General features: G+C 43.4%; 1 protein-coding gene across 8 annotated transcripts in view; it reads left to right on the top strand.

Annotated features, from left to right (window-relative positions):
- TRAPPC8 (trafficking protein particle complex 8) overlaps positions 1-12,247 on the top strand; it is a 104,679-nt gene that overhangs the window by 19,764 nt on the left and 72,668 nt on the right. For 5 of the 8 annotated variants that reach the window (XM_019547479.1, XM_019547470.1, XM_019547468.1 and 2 more), the window contains exons 1-2: positions 1,488-1,729; positions 10,510-10,704. In XM_019547479.1, coding sequence (XP_019403024.1) covers positions 1,573-1,729; positions 10,510-10,704 — 352 coding nt within the window. In that variant the 5' untranslated portion in view covers positions 1,488-1,572. Of the gene's footprint in view, positions 1-1,486; positions 1,730-10,509; positions 10,705-12,247 lie in introns of those variants that run through there. The other 3 variants (XM_019547440.1, XM_019547432.1, XM_019547487.1) reach the window with 2 other exon arrangements.

Genomic DNA, 12,247 nt, shown 5'->3' with positions numbered 1-12,247 from the left:
ATATCAGGAAGCGCTACTTCACGGTCAGGGCGGCTAGGATCTGGAACCAACTTCCAAGAGAAGTGGTGCTGGCTCCTACCCTGGGGGTTTTTAGGAGAAGGTTGGATGAACATCTTGCTGAGGTCGTTTGACCCCAGTATTTTTTCCTGCCATGGCAGGGGGTCGGACTAGATGATCTACTCAGGTCCCTTCCGACCCTAGAAACTTTAAAACTATGAAACTATGACCATCATATTGATCTGCATCTCAATGCTGCCCAATGCTAAGATTCCCTTCAGGTGTCTTTACCCTCTTTTTTTGGCAGAACTTGAAATTCTAAAAGAATATGTGAAGACAAATCCAGAAAAAGGGTTTAATGAACACCCTGACTTTCTTTCATCATTTAGTTAATGACATTTATCATAGTGTCCTGGATCAATGAGTAATTAATTGGATAATATTCTCATTTTTTTCCAAGGGTCAAACTGGAAATAAAATTCATGTCCAGCTATTCCTGGAATGTTTATGGTGAAACCAACTTTATACAAAGCTGAAAAAGTGATAGTTGAGTCAAAGCACCAGTGAGTTTTGGGGTATGTCATCTCCCTGGATGCAATGGCTGTGGATCCTTGCAAGGTGTGTGCCTTCCTAGATTTGGAATCTTGTAAGGACATCAAAAAAATGCAGTATTTCCTAGGTTTTGCCAAGTTGTATAGATACTTGAATGGGCTTCTTGGACCATCGAGACCCTTCCTCTGCCTCTGTCCTCCCACATGCTGGACCTAATGCTTGCTCTGGTCACTCAAGGACCTGTGCCACATGTGGCACCCACTCTGGACTGGCCAGAGTGGACACTGGATCCAGTATGCAGAAGGAGTCCTGGACTGAACCCACCACAGCCAGCATCGGGGGCTAGATGATGTGGCTTTGCAGGCCAGATGGCTGCATCTTTGACACCCCTACAATTAAAAGATTATAAGGGAGATGAGGAAGGGGTGGTGGGGTAATCAGCAGAGTTTTGGTGGGGGGGCAAGGGGTAGGTGGGGAACAAAGAAGACTCAAGGAGCTGCTGCACACTCTACTTCTGCTATGACTTTAGTAAATCCCTAATTTTCGGGTTATAATTTTCTTGGGAAAAGCCCCAGGGGCCACGTGTTCTGCTGCAAGCAAACAGGGTTCATGCTGCTCATCCAAGCGTCCCTTTATAACTGGCACATCCGCAGCCTGCTGGGACATCAGGCTAGATCGAAATTCGAACCCACGACCACGGAGCCACCGACAGGCTCCGCCCCCACCCCAGGGGAAGCACAACTTGCCTGCCCACCCCTCCCCGCTCTCGCGCATGCGCACCACTGTGACGCACCGCCCAGCGCCTCCAGCTCATCCCCTGAGAGCTCTGCCCCGCCCCCCACTCGCTCTTCCGGCTCCACTTCCGCCCCCCCTCCCTGCAGCCATCCCGCCCCCTCCCTCCCAGCCAATCCGGGCCGCGGGCGCGGGGCCTGCCGGGAGCGGGCGGCCCGAGGTGTCCGGGTGCGGGCCCAAGATGGCGTTGGAGAGTGGCCGTTGAGGAGGTGGCGGTGGTGACGGGGCGTGATGGCGCAGTGCGTGCAGTCGGTGCAGGAGTTCCTGCAGGACGCCTTTGTGCCCTTGGTGGCGGCGCTGTGCAGCGACGAGGCGGAGCGGCTCACGCGGCGGAACGGCCTCAGCTTCGCCGAGCTGGTGAAGCCCTTCTGTCGCCTCACGTCTGAAGGTCCGCACCGCCGGGGGGGCTGCACCGCGGTCCTCGCCCCGGGGGAGCTCGTCCCGGGCTTTCCCCCGCTCTCAGACCCCGCGCGGGGGAGTGCGGGCAGATGGGGACGCTGGCAGGGAGGAGGCAGGGGGTGCGTGCCTGCTGAACGTTTGGGATCCAGCCGTTACAACCTGATGTGGACTGTTTCATGAGGTCAGAGGAGGAGAGCTGGTCTGTTATTCTGTTGGGCCTGCCAGCCAACCCAGCTGGCCAGGCCAGGCGGTGGGAGCTGTGGCTTGCTTGCTGCAGAAGGGCCTGAGCAGTAGCTGGCAAAGTTGCTTCTGGTCCTTCTGCTGCCCCCACTTCACCCCTGCCCTCTTTGGCCCTGCCAGCTGCTCTGGTTTTGTCACCCTTGTTCTACAACCCTGCTGCTTCGTCTGCTCTGTGGTGGGTGCAGGCCTCTTGTGCTGCAGAAGGGGTCACTCCAGGTACTTGGGGCACCTGACTAGACATAGGGCTGTCATGTCCGTAAACTGACCGCGTATGAGGACGTGCTTGGGAACAGGGGTGTTGTTTGAAAACATTTAGGTTGAGATGCAAATAGTGGGTGAGATTGCATCTTGTGTTTTTAAGTTGATTATCTTTAAAGTGCAGATTATTAAAAGGATTAGAGGCAGCACTTTTGGTCTGTAATATTGGGTTGGTTTCTAAACGGCATCTAAAGTGAAGTAGGTTTAACCATAGTTTTTTTTTTTTTTTTCCAGTGTGGGGTAATAACCCACACACACAAAAAGTCCTTCAGGATAGCTGAGGCACTGTGTGCGGCATTTGGCTGAATGCTGCTAGCTTGAAGTCTAAGCTATTGATTGAAAAGCATTAAATACAGTGTTCTCTGCTACCCCATCTGACCCTTACTTGCTGGCCTTGGTGATTTTTATAACCCTGGCCTAATTTCTGTAAACATTTTCCCTGCTCTGTTTGGGGATTTCTCAAACAAGAGGAAGTCAGTTGAAGTGAAAATGATAAACATGCAGACCTAGATTCTCAGAAGTATATAGGGGCTTGACTCCCTTTGAGGATATGAGCCAGATGCTTGCACAATATAATTAGTAAACAAAATCAAAAACTGTGATAACAATAGAGGAAACATATTTGGCAATCTTGCTTTAGCTGTTGTAACACGGTAGGCTAGAAGTAAGCCCTTTCAGAGAAGAGTTTTGAAAGAATGCTACCAAATTTAAGGAGGGGAGAAGAGAACCCTCTATTCCTACCTAGAACTAATATTTTAAATCTAGTAATTGTATTGGACCTTACTTGACTCTTGTAGTGCCTTTGGAAAGTACTGCACTAAGTTCTGTTTCTATACTTTAGTGGATATCACTTTTCCAACTCAGCTTTATCATATACAGTCATCTCTTTCTTAAAAGTCTTTTATACTACAATCCACTAAGGCTTCCTAGACTGTCTGCTTCAGGTGTAAGCTATATACTGAAATGTAAGCAGAATTTACTGATAAATTATTCTCCACTCTTAGCTAACCTTTATATGAAGAGAATATTTTTAACAGTCTCTCTGTTCGTAAGCAACTTGCGGAGCTGTGTGTTTTAAAATATCTTGTTTTACTTAACGTTGGATGTGAATCCCCAATTGTATATTTCTGCCTTGTTCTAAATGATTCGGGGATGTAAGGAAATCACTGTTGTTTATATGACTTTTAGGGTTTTTTTTTTTTTCACCACTGCTTTTATTGGTGTTCCTGTAAACAGTATTATTTATTCCATGGCACAATAGGACCATAATTTCAGGCAACTTTAATTTATTTTATTCTCAGAATATGCTTTTCATTCTTCCACCCAACCAATTTCAATTTTGGATTAACGGCTGATGACTCTGAGTGGCTGGGTCTTTTTTTTTTTTTCTAGACAGCCCACCTCCTTTGCCTAGTCAGTATAGTCCAGCTCTCTGGTATCAGGGTGATTGAAGAGTTTGTGGCCAGCTCAGATGGTCCTGGACAAGTCTTTGTTCACCAGATAGCACTTCTGACTACAAATTTCACTCTAGGTATAGCTCAGTGGTAAATATGTTCTGTGTCCTGTAGTTAATTTTCCTTTGTAGGGAAGCTGGACAGCAAGAGTCTTCTTCAGATGAGCTGTAGTAAGCAGGGGCAAAACTACTCGGTCTTGTGGCTTATTGATTAAAAGGTTTAAGTCCTGTAGTTTCAGGTTTGTGAGACCATGATTTAGCTGCCTTGGGAAGCTTATGCTTTTCACAGCTCTTGTTTCAGTATCCCTTGGCATACAGGTTTGGCCACTGTATTGTTGTACACTAGATTCATATTTACAAGGTTCTCTGAACAAACCATTTCCTGAGGGTGGGCAAACTTCCTAACCCTTTTATCTAGAAATCAAAACTGTGTTGTGACAGAGAGCCACAGGGCATACATTTTAAGATGTGTGCCCAGAGCAAGCTATCTGTACCCTGGGTGCACACACGAATAATTTCTAGCTAAATAGCTTTTTCAGGGGTTGCATTTTAAACTGCCCAGGAGTTGCGGGTGGCTTGTGAACTGTGTTTGACCATCCTTGCCAGAGCACTCTGTTTATGCAATCATAAGAGTTATTAATATGTCTTAAGTGAAAGATGAGATCATTGAGTAAGATTCTGCACCAATAATTAACTTATGCTTGGTGAATACATGGGAATCAGTCATTAAAATCTGATGTGGGATGTCTTGGTAGGAGGAAGAGAGCTGGTTTGTGATCCTATTGGGTTGCAAAACAATTCCGATCTATTGGTGGTAATATTTTTTTTAAAATTGAAGTTGTCAAAAAGAGTTGCAAAATAACTCTCTGTATTTCTTCCCTAGATATTATGGCTTAGCAGTTGCTTGCCTTGCTGTACCCAAACTTACCTTTGTGTTGTGGTTCTTAGGAACTGTGATGAGTTTGGGTCACTTCTTGCTGTTTCTTTTTGGCTAGTGGACAGCATGGCACAAGTCTCCAAGTTGCAAATTTATAACCACAGTTTAAGTAATTTACTAGAAATGTGTTCTCTGACTTTCTTATATCATAGAAACAAATTGAACTGATCCAGTATGGTCGTACTTCCTTTCGTCATAATAATCTGGTGCTGACATTAGGCAGTACTAGATTTGTAAGAGGAAGTTTAAGTGAAAAGCAGTCAATCTTAGAAACAGTATCTGGTGGCTGCTGCTGCCTTCTCTCAGGGCCTCCACAGTGCAGTGGGTGCGACTCTGTGGCAGGGAACAGAGGAGCTGTGCAAGCTCTGTGCTGCCCTGGTGATGTGTCCCCTGTGCTTGCAGCTGCAGTGAGGGTGGTGGTGCCAGGTTGTGCCGCTTGCTGTAGCTGCATGCTCAGGGGTCATGTTGGCAGGCTAGCTCAGAGTTTGTGCAGTTCTAATGTTTCTTGCAATGCTGGATTGCACCCGCCAGGCTGTGGAGGCCCCTGGGGAGGACAGCAGGGCAGGAGCCTGAGCCTGCAGTGGGCAGCTGGCACTGGCCCTGCCCTGTGCACAGATCTGGGGGGGAGGGGCACAGGTCCATCCTGCCCCCAAGGAGTGTGTGTAGCTACAGGGAGCTGGCCACGCCTCCCCCTCCTTCCGCCACCAACAGGCAGGTTGTGGGTCACGGGAGGGTGGGGCAGGGAGGGAGCTGGGTTCTGTGGTTTGCGCTGTTGCTGCAGCCACTACCTCCTGCCAAGGGTAGGGTGCTGTGGACCTGGGTCCCTGGTCCTGTAGCCCTGGCTGTGGGAGGGCGGGGGGTATGGCAAGGCTGCTGGGGCCAGGAGTGAGGGACCTTTCATTTTAATTGTGGATTTGGGAATTTTTATCAGAGAATTAATGACTTTAGATTCCCCTGATTTAAAAAAAAATTAAAAACAAAGTCCCTGGTTATAACAGAGGCAGTCCTCCATTGCAGAAACACTTGAAGAATCTTGCAAACATGCAAGAAAGAAAATAAAGCCTTAGGCATTAGGGCTTAAACCAATCTTTAACTTTTAGACTTTGGGGCAAGACTTCCTGGGAGGCAAAGTATCCCATATTTGCTTGTTACGTGGTTTTTCTGCTATCCCATGAAGCATTTGATGCTGTCTAATGTTGAACATGAGATAGTGAGCTAAAGTGGCCCCAAATCAAATTGAGAATAATGATTATTAGGTGATGTGTCTTGAAGACCGCAAGGGTGGGCTAAGGAGCAAATTACTGTGTTTCTACTGACAAATCTCTGTACTTCAATCATCTGAAGGTATTCCCTAGGCTTAAATTGGACTATTTTTATCGTCTGCAGCTTCTGTAAAAAGGTTCAGAGAGAGGTTGTCTCTAAGGCTCCAAATGGACTTCTTCATTGGAGTGGGATCAGTTGCAAGGTGGATTTGATTTAAATCACTGGTCAGAAAGCCTCAATTTAAAAATTGTTTTCAGCGAAAAGTGCATTCTTGTTTGCTATAACCTTAATTAAAATGTTCCCAAACAGAGTCTTTTTTATGGCCTGGCAAGCTGCTGCCATGATGCATTTTCCCTTCTACCATACCATTTCGTCACTAGATCTCAAATCAATGGAAGCTATACTCAAACTTATCCCTCAAGATTTCTGGATTAGTCTGCTCACAGTGTTTCTCTTTTGTTTCTATTGCCTCTCCCTCCCTGCATTTATCTTCAGACTCTTCCTTGCCTAGATCTACTCTACCTCTGTGATCCTCTGTTCGTTTAACTTTTTTAAAGTTGGCACTTTTAGAGAAAGGTAAGGACTTGACTCTGTGTACACAAACTTGCAGAGAGAGAAGTGGGCTGATGGGTAGATAATTAGGTCTGTTATTTCTCATCTCCATATACTGCTGTTAACAAGGATGTTAGCTCTGGAGATACAAATCCACAGTTTGAGAACTGAAACTAGGCATCACAGAGATGCTTAATGGGATCTTCTAGACTGAGCATTGAGTCCCGCTGGGTAGAGTGGTTTTCTTTAATCTTTACTAATCTATAAAGGAGCCTCTAGGAACCACATAAGATTGCACCCTAATAGAGTACGTGGCCTGTTGTGACCTATTTATAAAACTTTTATGAAAAGGTTATATACTATTTGAGACAATATATTCACATAATTAGACCTTATAATCCCTATTCCATGATTATATCTTTGAGCTTTGACATATCTAAATTAAAACCTTTTTTTTTTTTTTTAAAGCATCTTAACAAAAAATATGATTAAATGAAAACATCCGATTAAAAAGTAAAAGTCCCGTGACCTGTTGTTGCTGCGCAGTTGATTGTGCTCCAGGGACATCTATAGACTTAATGAGCACAGTTGGTGTATCTTGATTTTTGGGGTATATTTGCAGGGGGGGACCCCTGTTAGCAGACCTGCTCCCTGTGTTTGGGACAGTCGCCTGCACGGGATTCTTTGCCCTCTGCCCCCCATGCCTGGAAGTGTGTGGGAAGGGGGAGAGTGGGACTTGAACAGGTCCCCTTTGAGTTTGCAAGCAGGTGTGGGGAAACTCTGCAAGGGATTTCCCTGTGCATCTGCAGGCTTGGGGGAGGGGTCTCACGCTTCTGTCTCCATGATTGCAGATGTGTTGGGGGGGACAAGGGAGAGAAGCAATTCAGTACATCATGTGGGTTCTATCTTTCAGAGGTGGCCTATAATGGTACTTTTGGCAGGGAGGGGTGGGGGGCGATGACTTGGATGGGATGGAAGGAGGATGTAGCAGTTTTATTCTAGTTGTGATAACTGAAATCTGGAATTGCAGGTAGTTGCCCATCCTATCACTTCCTTTCTTGAGTTATTCTACATAGTAGCTGCTTCTACCTTCAACTAGTCTCTTAATGAACTTGAGTATTGCTAATATTTTTCTCTTAACCTTGGTTCTTGAACTCTAATGTACTATGGGTGACGCACTTTTTAATTTACATCCAGTCATCCTTTATCCCTGTTCTGGTCATCTTGCACTGAGGGAAACAATTTTAATTAAAAAAAATCTTTTATTTTGGTGAAGTTGCACATAGATGAGCCGGTGTTGTACTGATAGCATGAACTTGAGCTTTTGTAACTATTCCCCCTCCACCCTCAGCATAACTTCCCCATGTTGACACTTGTATCTGATATCTTTCTTCTTTAATTCGTGACCATTTACTCTGGAAAAATCATTTCAGAAATACTTGAAGAATTGTACAAACGTAAAAAAACCAACCAACCAAACAAAAAACCCCACAACCTTCGTGGGTTTCTTGTGTGTAATAATGGAATCGTTTGGAATGGTTGAGTAATTTGTAACTCGGCTTTTGACTTAAAACTCTTAGCTTCGCCATTGTATCAACAGCAGATGCTGTTGTCAGCTCACCTACCTTTGGGCCATTCTCTGCTCTTATCTTTCTGGGAGCCATCATAATTTTAAACTTATTGTACTGTTACATGAATCTTAAGGCAGCACAGAGTACTGTAGACCTCCTGGCTAAGAAACAGGACCCTGAGTGTAGAGATGCGGTTATGGAAACCTAACTTAACATTACCAGGCTACGATTTTTAAGTGTGTCTTTTAAAACTGCTACCTTATAACTGCTTAACATTTTTGAAAATGCTTATTTGGTAACAAACTCAGTCTTTCTGCTCCTAGTTGACTGACTTTGTTAACTAGATTATTTTTTTTTTTTGTTAAAAGAAGGAAGTAAAAAATGGAATTTTTTTTCTGGTTAGAACAGCGTTTGGGCATTTAGCCATTAGTTTATTGCTTTTTTTTTTTTCTTTAAAAGTCTTGCTTCTTATTTTTTATTAATTTCCCCCCCCACCTAAAAAATTAAGTAAAATAAAAATTAAGTAAACAAGTGGCTAGAACAGCTCAAAGCTGAAGCTGCTCATATGTTTCAAGGTGTCATGGGAGAAAAGGAGAATTCTGCTGGAATATATTTTTAAAATATTCAAGTAAAATTGATCGCTTTTGTTTTTGTATGTTTTCTGGTCTAAATTTTATCTACTGAATAATACAGCTTGGCTTTAAATCAAAGCCAAATTCGATATGGACTTGGCTGTTGTGACAAGCTGTTGTCTATAAAAAGTCTATTTCTGCCAAGAATCTTTTTTTTGGGTGAAAGGGAGTTTGACTCAAACTGTGTGGTGGTGGTGGTGTTTTCTTTTTTTTCTTATCTTTTTTTTTAAGATTATATTGCTGATCTCAGAAATACTGAAATGAAACCTGAAGAAGTCTCTTTTAGTTTGCTAAAAAAATATGTAGGCAGACTGCAGTTGCGCTTCTTTTTTTATGATCAGATGACATCTAATTGGTACATAAAGAGTTACAGTTAACGACTTTGTTTAATTTTCAAGCATTTGAAATTACTGACTGTTCCACTTTCTTAGCTTTCTGAGCCTGTATAGTATGAAAATGGGTATAATGCATAGGCATAATCATGCAAGTATGATTGATTGATTTCTAAACTTATTTTGTTTTTGTTAATGACAACAGTTCTGAGAAACTGCTTTTTGTTACTTACACTTTTATAGACTTCAGTGAGTTTTATCCTCTTTTAGTTTAAGCAATCCCATAAGAACCCTGTGTCTACAATGCTTGTGTTATGTTAATCCCATACTTTAGTGTTCCTGCTGGGATCAGGAAGAAACTTTTCTTCAGCACTTGAATGCATTGCTTTACTTGAGAGTTTTTCCTTTCTCTGCAGTATTAGGTATTGGCTTGGATTCATTGATGTCTCTAATAATCCTTAAAAAAAAAAAAAACCAAAAAAAACTTTTGGGTCCCTTACTGGTAGGTTGTGCTCACAGTTAAATTAGTAGCCAGATTTTTGGGCTCAGGAAGGAATGTTTCCTCAGATCAGATTTTCAAGGACCATTATGGCTTTTTTGCCTTCCTCTGTAGAGGGTGCAGTCCTTTTCCTAGAATAATTCTAGGTACACTTAACCAAATTCCTCGCTGCTGTAGGAATCCTAGGTATTATTGATAGCATTGGTTGCCTCCTGAGTAAGGGAAAGGGTAGGTGGGTGGGAGAAGTGATCTTCTTTCTGCTTTTCATAGTTTTTATTCTTTTAAGATCTGAGAAGATATGTTGACCCATTTCCTTTTCAAAATGGTTTTTCAGGACTTGAGCAGGGTAGGATAGGATTGTATGTATAGATTTAGGTTGTAGATGTACTCCCCCCTTTTTTAAAGTGGTTTCAAGGTGCTGCTTGAGAATTTACATCTGTTATGATATTAGTATATTGGCATGCTGCTGTAGCACATGAATGCTAAATTCTTCTTTGCAGCTGTAAAATTTTCAGACTTAATGGTTTTGTTCATGCATATGTACAATCTGTTACAATATAACTATTGCAATTTTTTTGTACTGGTATAACTGCCACATGTCTCTGCTACGTAGCAGGAGGACAAGGAGCTGGGCTGGGCTGGACATTTACATGTCCTACCCTGCTGCAGATTTTTTTGTTTTGTGAGCCCTAATAGGGGTGCATGTATAGATGCTGAGACATTTACTGTATAGTTAATTAGTCAACTATGCAGTGAAAATCTCATGTAGATATGTCCCCTCTGTAATCAAGACCAATGTTTAATTTTATGTTTTATTGGAATAAAATTAATTGATATAGGCAGCATCTGTGTTTGTTTATTTTCGTTTCACTGCTGTCTCCCTCCCCCCTGACTGACAACAGTCTAAGGTGTAAGCTTAGGTATTTTTAATTTCTTTTGTTTCATATGCATCAAGGAGGTCCTCTTGTATACAGAACTAAAATAGAATTGCTATAATAAAATTTAATTTAACAAAGTTTTTCTTCTTTTCAGTTCACATGAGGGATCCGAACAACCAGCTTCACGTAATTAAAAACCTGAAGATTGCAATCAACAACATTATTACCCACCCTCCTCAGCCAGGAGCCATTCGGAAGCTTCTGAATGATGTTGTGTCTGTCAGTCAACCTGCTGAAGGATTAGTAGCTAATGTGATTACTGCAGGAGATTATGATCTCAATATTAGTGGTATGTAACAAGACTTATTGTGTGCCTTCTCAGTGTTCAGAATTGTGTATCTTTCTTGAAACTGGTGTTTGCTGTATACTTTTGGAATTTGTCTGTAATTGGTAGCTTGCCTTGAATGTTGAATAGCACTGCTGCACAACATAGAATATGGATGCCTTAAAGTACCTCTGTGGTATACTTTCACTCTTGGTGACTTTTAATATTGCCAGTTAGAGGTGCATTGATAAATTGGTGCCATACTGGATTGACACTGATAAAAGGAAAATTAACATTATCAGCTATCGGCTTTTTTTTGCTGGTGTAGCTGATAACGTACTGATAAATATAATGTGCCTTCTGGCTGGGGCCCCCAGATGCTGTGTGTTTGTGTGTAGCTGCATGCATGCACATGGCTAGGAATGCAACTGGGCAGCATGGAGAACAGTGCCCTGCAGGTAAACCTGCAGAGGGGAAGGGGCGGGGGGAAGTGGGGGCAAATCGAGGCTCCCATGGTGAGGGAGGGGCTGGGGCTGGGGAAGGGCAGTGAATGGGACCGTGGGACTGGGATAGGGAGCAGGATGGTGCCACAGGCAGCTTGTCTAGGGGATCAGTGTTCTGGTGCTTTAATTTCAGGCACCTGCATTGCCATTTTTAAGCTCATCAAATGAGCTTTAGTTCAAGCACTGTTGCCACCGTTTTTAACTGCCAGGATGCTTTTAACCAGAGCAGAGCCAGGTGAGGTGATAACAGAGGCAGACTGCCCACTATGGGCTCAGGGCTTTTTGTGCTGCTGCATTGTGTCCCCTATCTATCCAGCAGCTGGAGGCACAGTTCACTGCTGGCCCTGCTACTAGATGGGCCGGGGACACAGCATGGCCAGCGCACAGCTCCCAGGACAAAGGCAGCAGGGCAAAAAGAGCCTGAGCTCCCATGCTTGAACTTTGAGCTTTAGTGCACGCACGCACGCCTCCTCAGCAGACTTACCTGAGGGGGGCACTGCTCTCCACACTGCCTGGCTGCATTCCTGTAAATCCATTATCAGATTAATATCTGTCGACTATGCCTGGTGAATATTTGGCTATCGGTATCAACCAAGAAAATTTTTATTGGTGCACTCCTATTGCCAATACAGAATATTTAAAGAATGATTTTAATAATTTTGAGCACTTCTGCAGTGGACAGCTACCTAGTTTGCAGTAATTTTATTTGAGTTTTTAAGTATCATGTTTTCACACTCCTTCAGGATCATGATGGCTAGGAGCTTCTTAAAGTGAAAGCTGAGATTCTTAAGGTTGCAAAACTCCAGATATCAAGACTTTAACTACTCAGAAATTAAATCTGTAATAAATCTTTGAGAATTGGCAAAGCTTACCTCTTCACAGTCAAGACCATAGTCTGCTAGGAGCATGTCTATGGCTTCTGGTGCTCAAGAGCATCAGAACCCTCTTCTTCCCACATACAGATGCCAAATCTGAATATGTAACAGAAACGTGGTGGGACTCATCGCATGACTGGGCGGTGAATGTCAAGGGCTATAGGCTATACAGGAGGGACAGGATAGGAA

Source organism: Crocodylus porosus, unplaced genomic scaffold, assembly GCF_001723895.1.
Source record: "Crocodylus porosus isolate Cpor-Errol unplaced genomic scaffold, CroPor_comp1, whole genome shotgun sequence".
Taxonomy (NCBI): Eukaryota; Metazoa; Chordata; order Crocodylia; family Crocodylidae; genus Crocodylus; species Crocodylus porosus.
The sequence above is the reverse complement of the archived record's forward strand: the minus strand, read 5'-3'. Positions and strand labels throughout refer to the sequence as shown.